The sequence below is a fragment of the Harmonia axyridis genome, chromosome 6 (assembly GCF_914767665.1).
Source record: "Harmonia axyridis chromosome 6, icHarAxyr1.1, whole genome shotgun sequence".
NCBI classification, from domain to species: Eukaryota; Metazoa; Arthropoda; class Insecta; order Coleoptera; family Coccinellidae; genus Harmonia; species Harmonia axyridis.
In genome coordinates, this window is record NC_059506.1 from 33882390 (window position 1) to 33908758 (window position 26369).

The 26369-nt window shown below is 37.5% G+C and overlaps 2 protein-coding genes across 2 annotated transcripts in view; one reads left to right on the top strand and one right to left on the bottom strand.

Moving 5' to 3' along the window:
- The window catches only part of LOC123682208, a 307886-nt gene that overhangs the window by 185907 nt on the left and 95610 nt on the right, over positions 1 to 26369 (bottom strand). The window lies entirely within an intron of this gene.
- On the top strand, positions 201 to 2743 carry LOC123682207 (STAM-binding protein-like). The gene is made up of 2 exons (XM_045620722.1): positions 201 to 701; positions 1774 to 2743. The coding sequence occupies exons 1-2, from the start codon at positions 292 to 294 to the stop codon at positions 2729 to 2731; spliced, it is 1368 nt and encodes a 455-aa protein (XP_045476678.1). The 5' UTR covers positions 201 to 291; the 3' UTR covers positions 2732 to 2743.

Below are 26369 nucleotides of genomic sequence, written 5' to 3' on the forward strand. Positions count from 1 at the left end.
TTCTTAGATCCGATTTTCCAAAAATACTCAAGTAAGGGCTATCATAATATTCAAATTTCCTACTCACTTTGGTTATATTTTTTGAAATGTGTGGGCGCTGAGTATCAGTTGACGGGATTCTCATAGAAGACAATAGTATAAAGGATGTAGTCTGTGCCACTCTATGGTTTGCGTCTTCTCGAATCGAAATTTGACGTCATGTTGTCATCTTAATAATTTCATTATTATTTCCTATAATTGAAGTGTTTGTACAATTTGATTTTTGACTCGATCATTTCTGATAATTCCCAAATGATAATAGAAGACTGGAGTATGACAGCGCTTAATACCTCTGATCTCTCACCAAAAAGGAGACTCGAAATGCTTTATGAAAAAGCCAGAAACACACATGTCGATGACGGCGTATCAGTTGAGAGATATTGGAATATAGCAAACGAAATATTGTTTTGTGCTAAGAAACTGCAGAAGAAGAACGATTACGAAGAATCACTCCTAAACTATCTTCGATATAAGACAATGATAAAAAAATTGAGATCGCATGAGAGATACAGGGATCTGCCATTGGGAAAACGTGCTTCGTTCGCTTATAAACTGAAGGAAGTAGCGAAACACGTGAAGATCTTGACCGAACTTGTGTTTGCAGGTTACAAGAAATTATTAGTTATGGCTGATTTTCATATAGATCATAGCAATTTTGAGGGGTAGGTTAACCAATTACAACGCCTAAGAAACTTGATTGAATGTAGGACATTCAGAACTGCAACTTCTACCATATTGACAAACTTCTAAGTATAATAGTATATTATTCAACGAGCGGTAATGTAGGTTATAACTCACGCAGATGAAGTTTGCAGCACGAGCCGCAGGCGAGTGCTGTAATTCATCAAGTGAGTTATGACCATTAGCGCAAGTTGAATACTATACTTTATCTACGACTATATCAATAAATACTAAGAAAAAATATAGACTTAGAATATGGACAAAAGAAACGGCAAATAAACATATGTGCTCGATCCCGAGTACAAGAGAGATGAAAACTTAGTGTCACCAATAACAATCGAACCAGCTTCGGCTAGTTCGAATCCAGTACAGAGTACAGACATAGAACTTTATTGAAAAACCTCAATAGTTGCCTATAAGAATGCATTAAAATATACCAAAAAACATTCCCTGTAAACGATGACTTAATGATCTTACTGCTACACCAATCTTGAAAATTTTTTCAAACTACTTTATATTTTTTCGGGCAAGTAATTCTGTATGGTAACATTAGCTTGTCTTTTGGAAATGTATACCTATATAATATTTCATCTTCACTATCTGAATTAATCGTTTTCAGCAAAAAATTCACAATAATTAGGGCCAGTTGCATCATTTGCCTAAACATTGATTAAAATTTAAACATTGATTAATTTCGGATTTTCCTTGAGAAATCATAGAGTAATCAACGTTTAAATTTTTAATCAATGTTTAGGCAAATGGTACAACTCAAAATTATTAAAGTGACATTCCCTCGGACATTCCTCCCCTCAATAAGAATAATGGAATGTTCCATTTCGGCCAATCGAATAAAAGCAGAGAAGTATAGAAGCACAGATCCATATTTTCCAATTTATTAGAGTGAGTTATAATAGTGAGTTATTGTAACTCACGCTGTTTGTTAATACATACTATTAATTGCTCAAAAGCAGTTGAATAATGAATATATAATTCAATAGGAGTAAATAAATACAATTTTCCTTCCAATTCTTGAAGCATAGTTTGTATCCACAGGTACCAAGAACAGAGACCAACAATATCGACCGTCAGAACCTTCATTAGTACTCCCCGCCACTCTCTTGTCACTCCTCTCCATCCAACTGTACAAATGAGAGCGAGAAGCAGGTCAATAATGAATAGCAAAGCATCCTCAGCATTATATGTAGCTTTAGCGAAAAGTTCCTCATCCGTGAACATGGAGGCTGCCCAAAGGAAATCCATCTTTCCCACCAAGCAGGTTAAGGAGTTCGATGAGCTCTACAAGCAACGAAGGACTGTTAGAGGTCACAGGACGGTAGTGTTACCAAGCAGGATCACAACTGCATTCTCTTACCTATCCTTGCCCAACACCAAGAAAAACCTGGAGACTGTAGGGTACTTGGCAGGGAGAGAACTGAACCCTACTAGGCTCATCGTCACGCATATGCTACTTCCAAAACAGTTAGGGTTCTCCGATTACTTCAAGGTTGCAGACTCGACTTCCTTAATCCACTACCTGGAAGATGAGGACCTGATGACTATCGGTTGGATCCATTCTCATCCTAAGGAGATCCCATATCTCTCCAGCACGGATATGCACTACCATGCAGTCTTCCAAAACGTACTTCCAGAAGCTGTAGCAGTCGTGTATAGTCCAATAGAGATGAGAAGCGTAGTGTTTAACCTAACGCCTGATCATGGCTTGCCAACGATCACGAGCTGCGAGAAAAAAGGCTTCCATACGCATCCTGCCAAGCATCCTCTAACCATGCAGTCTCACCACACAGTAACGGATTTGTTGGCGGATTTAACCGTCCAGGATTTCAGGAATGAGGAGGGGTATACCAGAAGAGATTCGACTGATACTGAGAGTGGGCATCAAAATTTGACGGAGAGGCTGTTGCAGGTGAAGACTAGCATAAGGCCTTCAGCTATACCGTCAAAGGTGAGGTATAGCGAGGTGAATTTTGTACATTTGGATACTCAAATATAAGTTTTAAAAAGATTGTTTTTTCTTGATTGGAAGCATGTTTCGATGTCATTATGTTGATGTATATGAATAATATTGAAAACCATATGGGTTTCTACTTTCTACTCTCTACAGTTTCTACTCGAAAGTAAAAAAAGATAGTAATATTTCTAGCCGCTAGTAGAAACAATATTTCAGCTGATTTAGCTGATTGATAGAAAATCAGTTCAAGTTTCTTACGTGGCATTCGTTTACGCTCAACCTTAAAGTAATAAACATAGATAAAGGAAGTATATGCAATTTTTACATGTCCCCAACATGTTTAGATTATGTTGTCGGATTGTGAAATATTTACAAATCCACAATTCAACTTTATCGTCATGAATGTATATTATATTGAATGAAATATATTTATTTGAGTAATTCTCAATTGACTATGCAAATTTGAATATTTGGAATCCGATATTTTTCCTTATAGTCGAATTTATAATAAGCAGAATATTTACTATTTTCTGTATCTACCTGCTGAAATCTAAGGTTTGTCAACTTTTTTGCTCTCCTAGTGTCATTGGTTGTTTCACGTTATTTGGCACGCTTTAAGTTTGTTTTCTAAATTTCTGATATATTAAAGTATTTATTTGAATATATTTCGAGTAAATATGAAACGTTGATTCACTATGGGTCATAAGAGGTACGTTCTTTGTGGAGAAACTCGCGAATTGAGTGAAATATCGTATCACTGATATGTTTTCATATCCGCGCGCTTCATGTCAAATTTGATAGCTCCTGTTGGGGACAAAATTAGCTTACTGAAAATGACATATGCTCCCTCTTTATCTATGTTTATTATTCTGAGAGTATTTCCGATATCGTGCATCCACCAAATTACTGTGACATCACTGCAATGAGAAGTAGTTGAAAATAATAACCAACATACTTTGAATCAACAACAGCTGATTTCATTCGGAATTGATTTTCATAATGTAGCACTGTATAATTTGCTGCGAATCGAACATCTTCATAATTATATTTGTTCATTCATGAGAAATATTGAGATCTATATTAGTTTGAGATTGGTGGTGTTGAGATATCTTATTACCTGCTCCATAGTTTGGGTTTGCGCTTGAACTCAAGTGACGCAACGCTAGTATTCTCTAATTATGAGTGGATAAACTTCACCTAGCATTAATATACAACTAGGGAGTACTATCTGCCACCTCAATTAACGTACAACTTGTTAGTTAGAAGCAAATCTTTTGATATGTTTTGAGTAAATTCACCTATTGGCGAAAATTCAATCTGGATTTAGGATTTCTCATTGTACTGGTAGTAACTACTTGGCATATTGTCGTGAATTTGTGGGAAGTGATAGTGTATGATTTTATTTGGCTCGATGTACAAAAACTGTTGCTTCTTGTTCGAAGGACTGTATAATGTTGATTGTGGATGATGGAAAATGAAATAGTGATTTTAACTTGTTTAATTTGACTTTTTAAGCGAGAGAACACATACATCGAATAGAATTGTAATAATATTATAAAAGCACTCGATAGAGGAGATAGCATGGTGTGAGTAAGCATAGAGTTGAACCACAGAGGAATTCTTTTTTTTCCTGTAGAAGCCTTAACACATAACGTTTAAAAAATTAATGAATCATTAGGCCACTCAAATCTCCACTCATTATGATTGATAAACTTGGAAATGAAAAATAGCACCTTCCTAAGGACTCACCATATTTTCCAACATCCTCCAATGTGCCGAAGAAAGAAATTCCAACGTCAAAACGAGCATCCCCAAACATTCTCACGTACAACCCCCTAACCTTAGCGTTTTCGTTATAAACATTTTCCTTCAGCAACTTTCGCAAACTCAATTCAGCACGGCCCAACTTGTCACTGTATTTTCGTCGAGCACAAAGCTGCGAAATGCCATCCAATAAACAAGTTGGGACAGTTGAGTTGTCCTTAATCGAAACAGACCTAAATTATATCGATGGAGGGATCGAAGGTCAGCGTCCCTTGCAGTAACCGTTTGGGAATCGGAATCGGAACCGTTACCAACTTGTCGATAACTACGGATACCAGGGGCCGATTTGTCGTTTTCGCCATGCCATGTCCCGAATCTCGGCAATCGGAGGGTCCCTGAGGAGGAACCCTAACGAAACGTTTCCTTTCTCTCTTTCAATGGTTGGGTCTCTGGATACTAAGAGGCGAATGAAGGGTAGGAGATTTGATCACGTGCCGTTTTGGATTTCCTAATGACACATTGATTGTGAGTAACACTAAAGGAAATCATTGTTGTCTGAGCTCGGTAAATCTTAACGTTATGGATGCTGAGTTTCTTGGTGATCCAGTTGGAAGACATTTTTCTCAATAAGTGGTTTCAATATGATGGTAAAACCATCTATACAGTTGGCAAAACATTTACATTCTTACATGAATATTTCTTTTGAATCTACTGAACTTATTGGCCCTGATTTCAGATGATTCAGCACCCATCACTTCTAAGCTGCCACTTTCAATCTCACGTGATACTGCAGATTATGGGATCTGTTTTCAACACATCAGTTTGGCAAATTACTTATACAAAGGTCTTCCATCTGGATCTTCTGCGCAATTGCAGTTTTTTAGTCAGATTTTCTTCTAAATATTCTTTGAACACCTTACTCGATTCCCATCCAAACAGTTCTTGGAGATCTAAGATCTCTATATGAGAGCTGACAAGAAATGTTGCTGACCATCTTCTCGTACAATGTACAAGCTTGGATTTTTGATATTGAAATATCTAGCAATTTGCTCAGGTATTATAGGGAGGAACTCAATATCACAAGGCTGAACTGTACATTCACCTTTTCTGTAAGATATGGAGAATCTTCTATGTATAATAATGCTATGATATCAAGCTGGAAATATTGTTTAAGCACCTTAGGGATTTTGTTTTCATATACTTTTGGTTGTTTGAATATGTCTGATCTGGGAAAAACGCAAGAAGAGCGTTCTTCAGCGTCAGGAGTTATCAACTAAGACATTTCTAAGAGACTCCATGCATGATTCAAAAACAGAAAACTTGAGTGCTGTTTGAATTGAAGCTAAGGAACGTTGAACGTCGTTTTCGCCTGTTATCAGAGGCAAAAGAGGAAGAGTTTTTGTCATCGCATCATGACAGGAGATGAAAAATGGATCTATTACAGCAATTTAAAGGAAAGAAAGCCATGGGAACTGTCCGGTCATGCTTCTACGTGGTCACCTCAACCGAATATTCACGCTGCGAAGCTTATGGTGTGTATTTGGTGAGACCAGTTTGGTGTTACGTATTATGAGCTGTTGAAACCGAGTAAAACCATTACTGGGCAACGGTATCAACTTCAATATGCGATTGAGCTAAAAACTGAGCGCAAAATGGCTACAATACGAGCAGAGACAGGAAAAAGTGATTCTACAGCATGAGAATGCTCAGCCTAGCGTTGCTAAGTCCATTAAAGCTCAAATGGGATGTCTTACCCCACCCATCGTATTCTCCAGATATTGCACCGTCAGATTATTACTTGTATCGATCGATGGTACATGGTCTAGCTCATCATCAGTTCCACTCATATGAAGACATCAAAAAATGGCTTAATTCGTGGTTAGCCTCAAAAGATGAACACTTTTACCGTAACGGTATTCGAACTCTACCAGAAAAAAAGAGAAGAGTTTAAGCTAGTTGAATGATTCATTTGTAACCATTTTTCCTCAAAGAACAGCAAGAACTTAGTTGTACACCTTTAATTATTGACTCAACTTCTTCATTTCTTCTACAGCAAGGTTCCACGTCAGAGATAGAAAACCTGACTGATTTGAAATCCCATTTTTCTGAAGAAATGAAATATTCGAGGGCATATCCACCGGCATGAAATGCGCTCTTCCTATTTTTCATTTATGAAATAATGCGAAAAGTCACAAGGAATATCGCTGGCGAGGTATGTTCCTTATATATCACGGGGCTTGTCAGGCCCTAAAGAAGATTTATGCGAGAGACCAAGTGAAGGCAAAGGTTTTCAAATTGACTAGGGCGTATCTTACACGAGGAACCTGGCGTGTAGGTATTATGATATATTGCGATCTATTATTTACCCAAATACACCTGTCTCCGGGTCTGGCGCAAAAAAACCCATAAAATCAACGTTGAGTTACTTTCACACTCTTCGCGCCCTGCAAACATCTATATGTTCCTGTGTGTCAGGAAATAGAAGGTGCCACGTGACTGTAATGACTGGACATATATCGAGCGTAGGTTTAGGGGGGGGGGGTGACTATATTTGGTGCTTGCTGGATGGAGGGTGGATTTTTCGGATTTTTCATCATTTTGTTTGGGTGTGCTTGAATGGGATTTTTCAGATTGCAGGTGATTTTTTACGCGGAGCTATAGCTGGTGATCACGTGACATTGAACACCCATTTCAGTACAATTATTTTATAGTGACGAGTAGTAAATGGTTGTGATTTTGTTCAACTTGCGTTTGCTAACCGGAGTTCTAACAAGTCATAAAGGGTTTTCCAATATGAGATTTTATTTTGACATGAAAAAATATAAAATAAATTTTGAGAGAAATCAATGGATTAGATTCAGATGTAGATTTAATTGAGGAGGTTCCGTTTCACTGCGTCTATTGTGCCTCCCATCAGAGCTATTCTCTCCATAACGTGATCTACAGCTCGCCTTCCAGTTACAGAGTTCTGATGAACTCCAATATCTGGGATGGCTTCAAGGAGGCTAATTCCTCACTTCTACAAGATTCTTGTCCTAAGCAGATTTTGTGTTGTTTAGGGATGGCGAGGCATTCCGTCCCCAGGTGATCGGAGTTTTTTCCTCCTCCCCACAGAATCTGCACTCGTCATTTTCTGTTGGACCCATTTTCATGAGGTCCAGTGAGGAGGTGTAGCAAATTCTTATTAAGATCCAGATACTTCTTGGATCTTGTAGAGTCAAAGTTTCGAAGAAACCTCTTGAAGTGATCCAGACCAGGAATATTCCGCCAGAGTTTTTCTCTTTCGGTTACCTCTTTTTCCTGAAACACTTTCTTGTAGGTGCATTTGTCTACACCACAGAAAGGTTCCGGGCCGATGAAAGGAGTTTTTGTTCCTTTTCTGGCAAGTGTGTTGGCTTCCTCATTCCCTCTGATTCCCGAGTGGCCGGGAACCCCGGCTAAAAGACCCTGTTATTCTTACCCATTTCATTAAGTTTTCTTCGGCACTCCAATACCATCTTAGAATCGATGGTATGGTATGTGAGCTCAGTGCTTTAATTGCAGCCTGACTATCGGAATGTATCGCTATGTCACATTTCCGATAGTTTCTTGCTAGGTTTATTTCTACACATCCTTCTATTGCAAGTATCTCTGCCTGAAAGACACTTAGACAGTGGCCTAGCGATATTGAGCATTTGATACCAGCCCCGAATACTCAAGCGCCAGTCCCCGTCGTGGTTTTGGAACCATCTGTATACCATTTGATGATATTCTTTAAGAGAACTGGGATTGTGGACTCCTTTTCCCAATCCTCTTTTCTACTCAGTATCGTAATGAATGTTTTTTCGATGCTAATTTTTCTTTATATTTGTAGAAACAATTGTTGCTAATATTAAAAATTTTTGTGAATTAATTTTATTTCATTTCACTCATTACGTTAAGCGTTTCAAGATTATGTGAGGAGGATATTATTTCCATCAGCCATGGTAGAAACGTCATCACATTTACCGTTACTATTGAAAATTCTCGATAAGTAGAAAAACTCCTGGAAGGCCAGTTGAAGGATTCTGTCGATAAATCCTTGGGAACCTAGGGGCAAAAAACCCGCACCTCCGTCAAAAACCTCACATTACCGAAATGGACCGAAGGATATAGAGCAGTATTTCAATTCTAATGCATTCACGAACCTTCCAAAGCCGCCTCGGCGAACTTCACGTGAGAATCCCTTACCGCAAGAATAACAGACCGGGAAATGAAAGATCCACCGGCCATCTTGAACCGTCCGATGATATTGAATAGTTGAGAATCTCGCCATAATTCTTGCCAAACCGAGGATTTAACGACTCTAGCATAAATCCTTTCCGCTTTCATCGCGCCCAATGGGAAAGAACGAAAACTAATTCCTTTATTTCACGAAACTGTTGGCTAAGGAATCTTTTCTTTGGTTTTTTTTTTTTCGTCGGGATTTCTGGCCAGCGGTGCAAGTCGATATCTAGGATTATATATCGTTATTCTTGCATTGTCCGGTCTCAGTCCGAATATGGAAATGAGAAATGCCAATGCCACAAAATTTCAAACTAGCGCATTCACCATTTTGCACATAACTGATACAAATTGGCGGATGCGTACTTCCTTTAAAACTTTTATTACACTCACTAGGATGTTTCATATTGACAGGTGAATGAATCTGAACGAAGATTCATTCACCTATCAAACAAAAACAACAAATCCAAACTTGTGCAAAAGGAGCACAACTTCAAGAACGGTGATTTTGACGTCGAAGACCAGAGGTGGAAGTGAGTAGATTTTCGAAGATGCAAAATTGGAGGCATTACTTGATCAAGACTCGTATCAAATGCAACTATTATTGGCAGGATCATTGAGAGTGACGCAACAAACCATTTCAAAACGCCTGAAAGTCATGTAAATGATTCAGAAACGAGAAAATTAGGTGCCGTACAAGTTGAAGACAAGAGATGCTGAACGGCGTTTGTTTGCTTGTGAACAGCTGCTTGCAAGGCAAAGACGGAATGATTTCTGCATATCATTGTGACAGGAGAGAAAAGATGGGTTCATTACGATAATCCCAAGCGCAGAAAATCATGGGGATATTCCGGCCATGCTTCCACGTCGACGGCCAAACCGAATATTCACGGTTCCAAGTTCATGCTCAGTATTTGGTGGGACCAGCTCGGCGTAGTGTATTATGAGTTGTTAAAACCGACTGAAACAATCACAGGCGATTGTTATCGAACGCAATTAATGCATTCGAGCCGATCATTGAACGCCAAACGGCAGCAATACAAAGAGACATGATAAAGTGATTTTACATCATGCGAAAGTTGCGAAAGTTTTTTCACAAAATGAAACCTCTAATTGGAAACCCCTATATAATAGACTTTGAAGAATCTCACCGCTTCTCCCATTCTCAGAACTCATTCCTAGAAATCAGCCGATCGTAACTAACCTATCATAACATTATTTTCCCAAGAATTCTGCAAGTTTGACTTCAAAGGTATTCGAAACATGATGAAAGTTTTTGATTGCTACACGGATATTTTTAACGGCTTCCTTGAGGTATTCAAGGAAAAGTCCAAAGGCAGTCTTGCTCGATATGAGAAAAGATACAATAAAATAAGTATCAATTTCGCCTTATCCCAGAGAAAGTTGAGAACTTTCTGATGGCAAATCCTGGTATCTTGGGTATGCTCCAGAAATAAAAGGTAATAAAAAAGAGGAGTAATCTTCACGACCATAGAATATTTGCGGAAATGAAAACTTGGGGAGTCTTGAATATAAAGCGAAATAGAACGAATTTGACGTTAAAACTTTCATTCTTGACATGGTTGGGAAATTATCATTGTTTTTCTGTGACGGAACTTAATGAAACCAGAGAGTATAGAGGATAAGTTTTGAGCTCGCATGATGAATCTGAAAAGGACTGGAAGTTTACAATTTGTACATAGAATAATTTTTTCTTATTATATTATTATTCTTATAATATGTCCTGGAAAATGGTGACAATATTGTTCTGAATTGGACTCATTCATATTTTTTGTTTTTTCAAAGAGTCAGTGAAGCTTGGTGTTTGAGAACTGCAGATCCAGTTCTGATGAAGAGATAGAACGATAGAAAATTTCAATTTTTGTTTTTTTTCAGAAATGGCTTGATAATTGTTTTCAGACTCTGGTCCATCGAATACAATGATTAAAAGGTGAAGGATGTTCTTTTTAGAGCTATTGAACTTTAACTTGCAATAAAACAACGATGGATTATCCGATTGACATGAATTTTAATTATCCGCAAGATAATCTTGTGGCATTACATTTTAAATATGATTTCTGGCATATGACCGCCACGGCTGGCTCGGATGAAGTCCAATTTTCGATGACTTTTTCCAACATTTGTGGCCATATATCGGCAATAACACGGCGAATGTTGTCTTCCAAGGGTTTGTGGCTTATCCGCATAGACCAATGACTTTACATAGCCCCACAGAAAGTAGTCTAGCGGTGTTAAATCACAAGATTTTGGAGGCTAATTCACAGGTTCAAAACGTGAAATTAGGCTGTCACCAAACGTATCTTTCAATAAATCGATTGTGGCACGAGCTGTGTGACATGTTGCGACGTCTTGTTGGAACCACAGCTCCTGGACATCATGGTTGTTCAATTCAGGAATGAAAAATTTAGTAATCATGGCTCTATACCGATCACCATTGACTGTAACGTTCTGGCCATCATCGTTTTTGAAGAAGTACGGACCAATGATTCCACCAGCCCATAAAGCGCACCAAACAGTCAGTTTTTCTGGATGTAACGGTGTTTCGACATACACTTGAGGATTAGCTTCACTCCAAATGCGGCAGTTTTGTTTGTTGACATAGCCATTCAACCGGAAGTGCGCTTCATCGCTAAACAAAATAAAATGGAAGTAGTGCGCGATACGTATTCCGCACAGAACCATTATTTTCGAAATAAAATTGCACTATTTGCAAGCGTTGTTCAGGTGTGAGTCTATTCATGATGAATTGCCAAACCAAATTGAAAATAAGTCACTTGACAGCTGTTGAATCGGTCGCCATCTCGAACAGTAATGCCAACTTAAAGTTATATACCTCGAAAAAAACACCCGTAAGTATGCTCATTTTAAACCTAATCGAAGAACCACTGGCAATGCTAACCACTCTGGACGCCGGAATTCTGTAGGTTTTTCGAAAAAAAGTTCGAGAAATGGCTTTTAGCGCTTGTAAATTAAAGTTGAGTGAGAAAGCGATGCAGTTAAAGATATTAGAAGCCAGTGTATTCACTATTTTGCCTAAACATTTGTCCATGAGAAAGCTTCTCTGAAAATGCGCTTCTTTACCGCTGATCATTAGTCGATTTCGTTTATTTGGTGCTATTTAAGAGGAATAAACAGGATCTTCTGAGTAGATGGTGCCGTTCTTTCAAGAATTACGAAGCGTAGGGCGCCATCTCTCGAACTAGCAAAGATTCACCACACTTCCTTCTCCAATATGTTATCTTTCCATCTGTCATCACATAATAAATATGTTATTATGACACCCAAAAGAGAACGTAATCAAATATTTAGCTTTTAATGAAACACCCTCGAGTATTAAGACAAAACTACAACCAATATCCATTCCCAATTGCTATAAAATCGAGTGAAATAATCGCAGCACTCCCATTTCAGCCAATTTTCACGTCCCGAAGGTATCTTCAATAATATCGAAAATTTCCAATATCCATACATGGAAAACTCTTAGCAATTTCCACTCTATTCAGACTAACAATTTGGAATGGTGATATATCGATCGTACAATCCCCGAACTGTGTAACTAAGAGCCATAATCTCTATTAGTGGGTCCCCAGATATGCAAATGAATATATACAGTATTAAACTGGACCTTTGTACACGTTTGCACGAGTCTAGAATTGCTATTAGCAGGTTCGAACTTCTCGACTTAGGAGCGTCGACAGTGTTTATTGGCGGTGGGGGTATTTTGGATAAATAATGTGATTGTATCGCTAGAATCCCGACTAGAATCTTTTTTTTCCGATGTACAATAATACGACAAAATAAAAGCAACCGACTTATATTTTTTTCATTGTTTTCTGGTGGAGGTTCAATAACGAAATGATAATTGCAAATATTGATTGTTTTCATTTTCGTCTTATCACCCAAATCAATTAATAAGTTTAACCAAATTCAACTATAACTGAAGAGAGTTTTTTAGAGCTGTAGAACTTTAAATTGCAATAAAACAACGATGGATTATTCGATTGACATGAATTTTATTTATCCGCAAGATAATCTTGTGACATTACATTTTAAATATGATTTCTGGCATATGACCACGGCTGGCTCGGATGTAGTCCAATCTGGACGTCCAATTTTCGATGACTTTTTCCAACATTTGTGGCCGTATATCGGCAATAACACGGCGAATGTTGTCTTCCAAATGGTCAAGGGTTTGTGGCTTATCCGCATAGACCAATGACTTTACATAGCCCCACAGAAAGTAGTCTAGCGGTGTTAAATCACAAGATCTTGGAGGCCAATTCACAGGTCCAAAACGTGAAATTAGGCGGTCACCAAACGTGTCTTTCAATAAATCGATTGTCGCACGAGCTGTGTGACATGTTTCTCCGTCTTGTTGGAACCACAGCTCCTGGTTGCTCAATTCAGGAATGAAAAAGTTAGTAATCATGGCTCTATACCGATCACCATTGACTGTAAGGTTCTGGCCATCATCGTTTTTGAAGAAGTACGGACCAATGATTCCACCAGCCCATAAAGCGCACCAAACAGTCAGTTTTTCTGGATGTAACGGTGTTTCGAGATACACTTGAGGATTAACTTCACTTCAAATGCGGCAGTTTTGTTTGTTGACGTAGCCATTCAACCAGAAGTGCGCTTCATCGCTAAACAAAATTCGCTTATGAAAATCGGGAGCAACGGCAATCTTATTTTGGGCCTATTCGACGAATCTACGCCTTACTTAATGATCGTTTGTCTGAATTTGAGGAATTGCCAAACGAAACTGAGAATAAATCACTTGACAGCTGTTGAATCGGTTATATACCTCGAAAAAAAACACCCTTTATTTAGCTCTATAGAAGAAGTGATTGTTGAGGTTGAAGCCTATCTCGGAAGCAAAGACGAATCTTTACACAGGAAAGGTTTGTAAAAGTAAGAGAAGTTGCAGCACATGTTGCACTCTCTATGTTGACGAATAAAGTCGATTTTTTAAGAAAAAATGTGTTTAGTTCTTCAAAGAACTGAATGGCTGTGAAGACCAGCCTCAATTCAAACCTTCCCCGGAACTGAAATGAAACTTGAACGGAAACTAAAAATGAAACTGAAACGGAAATTGAAGAGTTAACTGACACGAACGTCCAAACGTCCCATAAACCAAACCAGGAACGTCGAGCAGCGTTACCAACTTATTCCCGCCGAATTTTTTACGATCGCCATCCCCTCCTAAAGCGCGCTAATTTCCATGGGATAAATTCCTGCAAATTCACCTTCTGGCTGGCAATTCCTACCGCCATAATAGGTAGAGTAACGTTCCCGTCGCCTCGTTTAGTTTTACCTCCTGCATCACGTGATTTACGATGCTGGAACTGCTTACGCCTAGTTATACTAGCCGGCAGAACGGACGCTGATGGAAATTTATCTAAGTTGAGTAGGAAAGTTGTGATTAAATTTGCGGAGCAGTATATTAGGTTACGTGTTCATTAATGAATTCGAAAGACTGGTAGTTTTGCGGAAATTTAGCCGGCCCGCTATGAAGTTGGGCGTTAATTGTGACGGCGTAGTGAAACTTGGCCGTAGCGCGTTTAGACTTGGCTTAAGGGGAAATTTATGCATAATGGCGTTGAACGTGAATCATCATTTCACGTTGTATTCAGTTAGGGCTAGATCGAAGACAGCGTGAGGGGGGAATAATTCGTTTATAATTTAATGTTTGACCATCCAGAAGTCGGTAAATTTCATTTACCGACAGGCATATGCGTAGAGAGGAGCGATACAGTGATTTCTAGATCACGTTGTGATACGTGAACGTTACTTTATGATATCAGTGAAATTAAAGCGTGACGTGATCACTGTTTAGGTTGCTTGTTATTCATATTTGTATGAATCACCCAAACCTTAGTTCGTTTATCTTTGCAACTCGAATTGGTCACTCTTATCATTTGAAGCAAAATTAATGAAAAATTATTATGAAAACATCCATTTTTCTTACATTTTCAAATCTTTTCCTTATTTCAGATCTAGTTAGGAACGTAACAGAAGGATATCGATTTTTCAAATGTTTCCTCTAATTTGAAGAGGTAATTTGAGAGACAATTTCAACTTGCATAAATTAGTAGCATAATTTACATCAACTTTTGTGAAGAAAGCCCAAAGATTGCTGGTCTTTCGCCTGTTATTATTCTTTCACCTATTTGTTGCTTCGTTCGGCAACTTCAATATAGAAAGAGTTTCTTTGGGGTTGTTTATCGAAGATAAGCATAAAATTAGAATTTTATTGTCACCACCAATTATGCAGTAATTCAGTAGTTATTATTTTTTTTTAGTATTCATTGTTTAACTAGTCCTACAAAAATACTTCCTAAAGCAGGCGAAGTTGCCTACGATGCTGGGATTGTCATAAAAATATGCAATTATGTTAATCGAAAAAGGTTCCGAAGCAATAAAAACATCAGGCTGCCTTCATAATTTACGATTGCAACGGACGATGATATGCCCTGAAAAGATCTGTGAAATGTTCAAACTGTGATCCCGTCACGCTCTGTATTCGTTTTTCGGAACCGTGACTACCTGTGACATTCTGATATCAGTGATTAAATCACAGTTCGTGAAATATCGCTGTTCTCTACATATGCGTTACTGAAGTTATGGATGACAAAAAGTCATCCATATGATTCATCGATGGATCGAAATCAGAGAGAGGTACTGGCATAGGGGTATATGGACCTAAACTGAGGATCTCTAAACCTTAGGGTTGAGCCCTCTATTTAACAGACCGAGATAATGGCTGTTTACATATGCGCTCAGGTTTGTCTTAAAATGACCCAAAGGGGGTGCATGTCTACATCACCACGGACAGCCAGACCACGCTGAGATCCCTGGAATCGTGCTGCCAGGGATCTCTGTTGACCTGGGAGTGCCGTAACACCATAAGGCAACTGGCCAGAGGCAATAAAGTGAATCTACTATAGGTACAAGGGCACTGTGGTGTTGAAGGAAATGAAAAAGCCGATGAACTTGCAAAAAGTGCATCAAGGTTAACACCTGCTGGACCTGAGCATTTCTGTGGGCTAGCAAAAGACCAATATAAGACAGCGGTCCAGCAATATGTGTTGAATAACAGGATAACCCACTGGACAAACACTCCTGGACTTACTTAGACCAAGAAATTCGTGATGATTTCACCTTCCTAAGCCAGAAAGCTTTCGAAGCTGTCACAAGCCGAGCTTGGGGTGATGGTGGGACTGCTGATGGGGCACTGTCGGTACAAACATCATTTGTACCGTATGGGAAAGTCAGCAGATGAGATTTGCAGGCTCTGTGGGCCAGAAACAGGAACAGCTGAGTACATGGTATGCAAGTGTCCAGAGCTGGCTGGCCTAAGAACCATTTATATGGGGAAGCCGGTCCTGGATACCCGAGCTAAGGCCCCTAAGGAGGTTGACAGTTTTATTAACGTCATTGACAACCTCCTTGTATTTCCATAAATGAGTAGGGTAGAGAACAAAAGATCTACATGGTCGCAGTTTCCAGAAGGCTTACCGAGCCACAACGACCCCAGTTTAAATAATAATAATAAAACTGAAGTAACTACAAAATCTAAGGTTTGTTGCACCCTCATATGTTATTTTCAGTAAGCAAATTTTGTCCCCAACATGAACTATTAAATTTGATCAGTGATACGATATATCATTCAATTCGCGAGTTGCTCCACAAAGAACGCACTTCTTATGTCCCAATGTGAATCAACTCGAATTATATTGAAATAAATATTAAATACCTGAATATATCAGAAATTCAGAAAACAAACTTCAAGCGTAACAAACGACTTGAAACAACAGATGACACTAGGAGAGCAAAAGTTACCAAACCTTGGAATTCAGAAGGTAGATAAAGAAACTACTAAATATTCTGCTCATTATAAATTCGACAATTAGGAACAATATCGGATTCCAAATATTCAAATTTGCATATATAACCCGAAGGATTCAAAATATTCTTCAAGAAAACAATATCCAGAGAATTAACTGGCCAGCAAACCCACCTGACATGAACCCAATCGAGCAAAAGTATGGGGTTACTTATGGAGAGCAACATCCAATAGTGAAAACCCATCTCTTACTTTTCAGCAATTGAGTTTAGCCCTTCAGGAGGGCAATATTATCAGTTGTTCTTGAGCGATACACACAGTTTCAACTTCTCCAAACTGCTCATCTTTCTTATACTAACTAACCTATCTCAAGAGGTAGTTGAGTTTAATTAGTTTGGGTAAGATAAGTTGAATTAATCACAGAATACCTTGAAATTTTAAATTAGTTCGAAAGAATGCAACTAATGTTGTTTTGTGTCAACCTAACCTATAAAAGTACTATATACGTCATAGCAAAGATCTCATTTCTAAATATGAAGCACTAATTAGGTCCCCTTCAACTTTTTCAGCCGATTTTCAATTATATTTTATATTTGTCGAGTGCCTCAGATTCAGAACAAAACAGAATCGCAAGGAAATACCTCGAAATACCCTTGAAAATCTGATATTGTCCTACCTCCTTATCTGAAAAAGGTAGGAATTCACGAATTCGCCATTGCAATCTCGTAAAATAAAAGAGGGCTTTGCAATTCTGTAATTATCTTCCTTTTCTGTCTCTTCGTTTTCCCGAAGTAAAACAATAGAATTAAGTCCAGGCGGAAAATCATTATTTTTTTCATTTCGACTGAATGATTGCCCGCTCTGGATTTCCTTAATTAGGAGAAAAGTTCTTTGTGCAAGAGAAAAACGGGATAATGTTTTCTTGTGAGGAGGTGCTATGGATATTCCTGTTTACTCTCAATGGGAAAACTTGGCTTGTTATGGATATTCCGGTTGCCACGGAGGTAATGCGATGACTGGGCGGATTTGAGGAAGAAAAAGAAAAGAACACGAAGGATTTATTCAAATTCGCAGAGTAAATAACTTTATACTTGCCTAATGCAGGAAAATACAGATATCGGCAAAAGTATTGTTCCCCCTAGGTTTCCCAAGGAAATAAACAATCTATGTTCTGGAAATGAATATTTTCCTCTATTTCAACTGAAATATATTTGATACAAAATCTTTGTTTGTTACTTACTCTTTGCTTTATTCAAGATGGAACAAAATAGAAAAAATGACAGAAAATCTATATTTATCGATTATTTATTTTTGAATAATTATAACGGGTTTTTTCGAGGTATTTAACTTTGAGTTGGCATTACTGTTCAAGATGGCGACCGATTTAACAGCTGTCAAGTGATTTATTCTCAGTTTCGTTTGGCAATTCATCATGAATTGACTGACGCCTGAACAACGCTTGCAAATAGTGCAATTTTATTTCGAAAATAATAATTCTGTGCGGAATACGTATCGCGCACTACGTCCATTTTATTTTGTTTAGCGATGAAGCTCACTTCCGGTTGAATGGCTACGTCAACAAACAAAACTGCCGCATTTGGAGTGAAGCTAATCCTCAAGTGTTTGTCGAAACACCGTTACATCCAAAAAAACTGACTGTTTGGTGCGCTTTATGGGCTGGTGGAATCATTGGTCCGTACTTCTTCAAAAACGATGATGGCCAGAACGTTACAGTCAATGGTGATCGGTATAGAGCCATGATTACTAACTTTTTCATTCCTGAATTGAACAACCATGACGTCCAGGAGCTGTGGTCCAACAAGACGGCGCAACATGTCACACAGCTCGTGCCACAATCGATTTATTGAAAGATACGTTTGGTGACCACCTAATTTCACGTTTTGGACCTGTGAATTGGCCTCCAAGATCTTGTGATTTGACACCGCTAGACTACTTTCTGTGGGGCTATGTAAAGTCATTGGTCTATGCGCATAAGCCACAAACCCTTGACCATTCGGAAGACAACATTCGCCGTGTTATCGCCGATATACGACCCCAAATGTTGAAAAAAGTCATCGAAAATTGGACGTCCAGATTGGACTACATCCGAGCCAGCCGTGGCGGTCATATGCCAGAAATCATATTTAAGATGTAATGCCACAAGATTATCTTACGGATAAATAAAATTCATGTCAATCGAATAATCCATCGTTGTTTTATTGCAATTTAAAGTTCTATAGCTCTAAAAAAACACCCTTTAGTTATTCCACAACTGAATCCAAATTCAATTGTCCATATTATCACCTCTTCTTTCAATCAACTGCCTAATACGCCTAGGCATCGCACAAATCAAGTCATTAATGAAATTTTCAGGCATATCGTTCCATTCTTCCTGGAGGGCTAAATTCAATTCCTGAAAAGTTGGAGGTTGGTTTTGGCGATTGGACATTGCTCTCCCTAAGTAATCCCATACGAGCTCAATTGGATTCATGTCTGGTGAGTTTGCTGGCCAGTTCATTCTCTGGATATTGTAATCTTGAAGAATATTCTGAATCCTTCGTGTGTGGTGTGGTTGGGCGTTATCATCCTGATGAATGAAATTATCCCCAAATTCGTTGCGTAGAGGAACAATGCTCAGTTCAATGATGTTTTCTACGTAGATGGTATCAGACATTTTCGTTCAACGATGTTAAGAGGGGTACGGCGACCGAACATTATACCCTCCAGTACATTTTTTATTCTCCTTGAAAGGGCACAACTTCCCGGGCGAAATTGAGTCGTTTTAGTCTGCCTGGACCTCTCCAAACCCTTTCTTATCGACTATCACTTTGTTAACCGAATCGTGACTCGTCCAAAAAGAGTATTTTGCGTCATTGTAGTAAAAGACAGTCTTGGTGCTGTTCTGCCCATTGCTGACGGGTAGCTCTATGTCCAGGTAATAGCCGAGGTGCTCTTAAAGGTCTTCTTGCCCTTATATTTGAGGCATGCAAACGTCTCCTTATGGTACTGGTTGAGACTACCCGTCTATAGGTCATCGAAAATTGGACGTCCAGATTAGACTACATCCGAGCCAGCCGTGGCGGTCATATGCCAGAAATCATATTTAAAATGTAATGCCACAAGATAATCTTGCTGATATAAAATTCATGTCTATCGAATAATCCATCGTTGTTTTATTGCAATTTAATGTTCTATCTATCTTCTCGTTGTCGGTGCAAGTGTTGCACATATGTTGTAGTTGTAGACTGGAACTCAATTGAATTCTTCGCCCTGAAATGCCGAGTTTTATGGGCAGTCAGGCTGTTTTCCATTCGACCGTTAGCAGAGCCTTTCTACGGATCCCTTAGGGGTGTGGCTTTGATAATCCTAAGTTTGTACACCGAATTCTTCAGTTCTCGGAATATTTTCGAAGGAATCAAATTGTTTTCTTATGCATTTGAGGGTGGTTTTTCTCAATTTCTTCAATATCCAATAACCTTATATAAAATTCAATTGTGATGGTTTTACATTTGTCAAGATAGTCAATGAACAATGGACATCACAAAATATTAATGCAATAACCTTGCCAGATGCTGTTTGAGACCTTGGTTGCTATGGATGCATAAAATCCATTATCTATAACTGCTTTCCACTAAACTGACGCACTCTTTGACTAATGTCCATGCTTCCACGTCGACCTTCGACATAAAACTTTATAACCGTTCAATGAATAAACGGAACAACAAATAATGTAGCATCACCTAACCTTCAATATATCGATCTACACTGAACTCTATGTTCTGAAATTTTGACACGCATCTTTTGAAGCTTGTTACTAACGAAATGTGTGCCAAGTCTTGGACTTGTTGAAAAGAATAGAGGAGAACGGAAAACCAGACTGAACACTGAAATAAAACTGAACTGATATTATCGTCTGAAAGGACCTTTATGATGAGCTCCGCACGTTTTCTGGTAGTGGGAGAAGTGAGGCACTTGAAGTGTGTAGATTAGTTTGAATTAGATGGTTTGAGGGTTAGTTGCGAAGCCTTCAGGTGATGTAGCTTGTTGGGAATTAGGGTTTTGTTTTGCTTTCCGAACTAATGAACTATCATGTCCCCCTTTCTGGAGTTTATAATACCAAACTTTGTTCAACCTTCAGTACATCGGTTTGAACGAGTTGCACATTCTGTCAAGAGGTTGCTAGGGATTAATCAAATGTGAAATAATTAGGAAAGCATTCACGTGGAAACCACAAACCTACGTATATGTACAGGGTGGCCACTTTTTCAATGGGATTGTATTGGTAACTTTTAAACCATAAGAGTTAAAAGGGCGGTCAAATGGAGAAAAAGTTGCATGCATAGAAGTATTATCAAGCAGTTCAAACAAATCGAAATTATCATGGCCGGTTATTGAGATATCATAAGAAAAGTAAATTCTGTCATTTTGATTTTTCTTTTTTCCCACTTTATTTCAAATATTATCAAAAAATGTTACAAGAATTTTTTATTCGACAGTAAATTGGTCTCAATTTGACGTAATCAGATTTCGTATTCAACGTTTCGTGCTCTCTGGGCCACCCTCAACCTCATTTTTTCAATACGAACCTGTATATTTCATGACACTTTTCGAAATAACTTTTAACGCTGAATTCAACGATATATCATACAATGTCATTCAAAGTTGATTTTCAGGTGATTTTGACCCTTATCCAATTTTCTTTGGGATCTCAATAACCGGCCCTGATAATCTCGATTTGTTTGAACTTCTTGACAATGCTTCTATGAATGCAACTTTTTCTCCATTTGACCGACCTTCTAACTCTTATGGTTTAAAAGTTACCAATATAATCCCATTGAAAAAGTGGCCACTCTGTATAACTAACATTTTTTAAAATGAAATCCTTACTTGATGGAAATTCATTTAAAATAAAATAAATTCCACGAATATCCTAATGTTTACGACAATTGTTTCGCCAAGACTAAAGCTTTTTCAGGTTACATTTCGACTGATCTTAAAAAAGATTTCATAGACTCATGAAGGCAACGTTGATCTAAATAACTTGTAAGCATATTGGACATTGCCTTCTGAGATTTCAAAACTGTTTGAAGATATTCTATGATGGGAATGAGTGAACATCAAGAAGTTATGCTTCTTATAGTTTACTGTTAAATCACAAGATCTGGCTGGCTGATTGTGACGAATTCGTCAATGATTATCCACACATCGTTAAAAGTCTTGGCCTCGCAACTTGTTGAATGTAGAATGAAAATTTTTCGTATGTGGAATCTTCACTATCTTATTGTTAGGAGTTCATTATGTTTTTTATGAAAAATACTAATCTGACCGCACATGTGGTGCATCGATAGAATGTTAGTTCAGTTTCAAATTAAAATTCCAACCTGCAACGTCGTGATGATTTTCTACCTTCCTGCAGTGTGAACAAATATAAAGTAGTGAATTACAAGGATCAACTTATTCAAATTAATAAGTTAATCCAAGTAATAACAATTATCACTTACATGAAAACAATAAACCAGCAAAAAATGTTTCTTGTTCGGGAGAATACAGGTGTATTTGAAGTTAATCAGTTTTCAGCTAATAACGAGAGTTGTAATATTGATAATATTCTGTGGAAAATGCCAGGACATCAAATTTCGATTTCGATTACAGTTGAATAACATCATCTCAGCGAAATTTGTGAAGAATAATAATTGTTTCCTCTCGATGACTTCTTCAGCTTTGAATTTAGAAATATGTAACAAAAAAGTGAGATTCTACCACCCTGTTAATTATTAGTTATTTTGTTGAATGAATTTTGTGGAAATAGGGTTATTTTATTTATAATCAATGTTGAGAAAAAATTTCATCAAGTAAAAAACAAAGCAATGAAAATAAAGTACTAATTAGGTAAAAAAATCACAAAATTGCTGTTGAATTGAAAAGCGTTTGTCCATAGCTGATGAGTTACAAAATAAAATAGCAGATTTTTTACTTTTTTCGTCAAGACCGGGTGAAGCCATTGCAGCCAAGTGAAAATACATTATTTAAAAAAAAAAATTCGCGTAAGATGAATTTTTAACAAAATTTTTTTTTCAATTCGGAATATCTCGAAATAATTCAAGTAAACTTCCCTTTCTTCATTCAAAATGAAAATCTTAATTAATTTCGCTTATAAATGACGATACTGAAAGGTTCAAATTCAGTACTTGTAAAATTTTACAAAAAGTTGGCCACAGGCATCGCGAGGTTGTTTTGTCTGCTTGAAGCAACCTTTTATCTGTCTCTTGTTTGAATTAATTCTTGATTAATTGATCTGATTTGTTTTCCTCTACGATTTCGTGCTAACCGATAAGAATACATTTTACGTTGTATATATACGAACAGTACGCGTGTACTTTCAAGTTATGGTTAAAAATGATTTTTTATGATTATTTATAATTGTAACTCAAATTAAAATTTCAAATCAATATGATCCACGGAAATCAGTATTTTCTCAACAAATTATCAGATATTATTCCCATTTTTTTCAATATCTACAAAAAAACATTCAAAATAGTCATATTGCTACGACCGCAGGCAACCCAAAATACACAGCAGCTATCTATGAATAAGAAATATTATATATTATGTCAATCAGCTTGATTGAAGTGGAAAAAAGAATTAATTCATTATGAATAGGTCCACATTATCTTCTTGTGAAACCACCTGAATCAAGCAAACTCAGATCCGGTGGAAGAATTCCAGTATCTGCTTTGTATCCCAAATCTTCGAAAGTTGGAAAGTGTGACTTCCCAACATCCCGGAATTAAAACTTGGCACAATCTCTCATAACTAGCAGCAACAAATAACGGCAGTTTCGAAAGTTCTGGCGCACTAGTTAACGCTCTGCTTGATAGCGGATAAACTTCGCAAAATATGCCTGGAATTCTGAATCTCGCTGCAAGATCACATTTATAGTTGCGGAGCTCCGTAAATCACGTTAATTAAGAGTGAAGTTGTTGCTATACCTTGTCGTTGACGAAGTGACAAGGTTCACGTTTCGATAGGATCACGTATATCGTCTGAAAATATTAGCAAAATAATTTGTGTGCTCGACTGAGAATTCAGTCTCTGAATGAAGTTTCAGTTGCATGCAAATCGTTCAGAAAAACTTGTTTTCGTCTCGCATCCACCAATTTATATAATAATAATTTTTGGTGGATGAGCTTCGATAATTATACAACGTTAATAAATGTCTTGAAATAAGGAATTGGTTGCTAAGTTCACGTTGTTTTTATTGGCTGTTGACATTCAGAAAGAAAATATTGTTTCACATTGCACCAGGAATGTTATATCTATTAAGCAATAAGGAAATATTCTCTATTTGAAATTGAAGCGTAATAACCTTCCAACTTTTGAATTATCTAGTTTTCGAAGGGTCAAGATATATATTTTTTGAGAAAATAAGACCAATATGTGGACATAGATAAATCTTAGTATGAGTAGAGGATATGTGAACGGGATATCATACATTTTAACGTACGATATAAGGTCACAGGTGAAGTACACCAAATTTTCCTGGGAAGATTGAAACCTGGAACTTTCTCTAAAGGATCAAGATATTAGGCCAATTGAAAAGTCTCCGGTCTGATACACAGATGGTGGTGGTAGTATTGAATCCATATGGTTTTTAGTTAGTACCAACCTTAAAACGATACGTGTCAAAATTTGACAGCAGTCTGACCATTGGTTTGTGAGATATTGCCTTGTGAGTGTAGCTACTTTTGTTATTTGAAGTATGGAAAAAAAAAATCGCGTGGTGATAAAATATAGCTTTTTGAAGGGAAAAAATGCAATTGAAGCAAAATGTTGGCTTGATGGGGTCTGCAACAGGAAAATCAACCATCATTGATTGATATGCTAAGTTCAAACTTGGTGAAATGAGCAGCGAAGACGGCGAACGCAGTGGAAACCCAAAAGAGGCTGTTACCGACGAAAAAAACAAAAAAGTTCACAAAATAATTTTGAATGACCGTAAAGTGAAGTTGATCGAGATAGCAGACATTGTGGAGATATCTGAACGTGTACATTATATCATTCACATATATTTGTACATGAGAAAGCTGTGTGCAAAATGGATGCCACGCGAGCTCACAATCGATCAAAAGCAACAACGTGTTAATGAATTCGAGGAGTGTTTGAAGCTGTTTAAGTGAAATAAACCTGAATTTTTGCGTCGATCTGTGAAAATGAATGAAACATGGCTCCATCATTTCACTCCAGAGTCCAATCGACAGTCAGTTGAGTGGACTGCACACGATTAACACAATAGCCAGCTGGCAAGGTTATGGCATCAGTATTCTGGGATGCGCTAAGTATAGTATTCATTGATTACCTCCAAAAGTGCCAGACCATCAACAGCGATTATTAGATAGCGTAAATGGATCGTTCCAAGGATGAAATTGTTAAAAAACGGTCACATTTGAAGAAAAAAAAGGTTCTGTTTCATCAAGACAATGCGCCGTATCACAAATCAATGAAAACAATGGTAAAATTTCATGAATTGGTCTTCGAATTGCTTCTGCATCCACCGTATACACCAGATCTGGTCCCCAGCGACTTTTTCCTGTTCTCAGACCCCAAAAGAATGCTCGCTGGAAAGAAATTTAGCGGCAATGAAGAAATAATCGCCGAAACTAAGGCCTATTTCGAAGCGAAAGACAAATCGTACTACAAAAATGGTATCGAAAAGTTGGAAGATCGCTATAATCGCTGTATCGCCCTCGAAGGCAACTATGTTGAAAAATAAAATCGAATTTTGACAAAAAAATGTGTTTTACTATGGTAGACCGGGGACCTTTCAATTGGCCTGTTATGTTAATGCAAAAATATTCTGATTCAAATATTATTTTCTCTAATTCTGTGGTTATTCCGTTCATTCTTCCACATCTTGTAGAACAAAATCGTGCGAGAATATATCAGAAACGCACAGTTTTCATGGTAATATTTTATTATTCTATGTTGGTATTCCGAACTTTCCGCCACGGCTTTATCTGTCAATTCATCAATTTGCCATAAAGAAATCAGTTCTGCCAACCAACATTTTTCAATGCAAAAATCACTTAAATATATTTATGGAAATATTTCATTAATTTCAATGAAAATGCAATGAATTAGAGAAAATAATGTATAATACTCGTACAGAAGGCTCATTCTACCACTCGTTCATTCCAAAACTCGCCACTTCGTGGCTCGTTTTTGAATTTTGAACTCGTGGAAGAATATCAATGCCTACTGCACTTGTATTATAAATAACTATTCTCTAATTCTGTGGTTATTCCGTTCATTCTTCCACATCTTGTAGAACAAAATCGTGCGAGAATATATCAGAAACGCACAGTTTTCATGGTTATATTTTATTATTCTATGTTGGTATTCCGAACTTTCCGCCACGGCTTTATCTGTCAATTCATCAATTTGCCATAAAGAAATCAGTTCTGCCAACCAACATTTTTCAATGCAAAAATCACTTAAATATATTTATGGAAATATTTCATTAATTTCAATGAAAATGCAATGAATTAGAGAAAATAATGTATAATACTCGTACAGAAGGCTCATTCTACCACTCGTTCATTCCAAAACTCGCCACTTCGTGGCTCGTTTTTGAATTTTGAACTCGTGGAAGAATATCAATGCCTTCTGCACTTGTATTATAAATAACTATTTTCGTGTATAGTGCAGAGTCAAACCATTGTTTTTCTGCCTATAAACTCTTGTTGAGTTGGGGTTGAAACTTAAATTTTGATCATTTTTCAACATTTACCAGTTTACCTTTACAGGGAA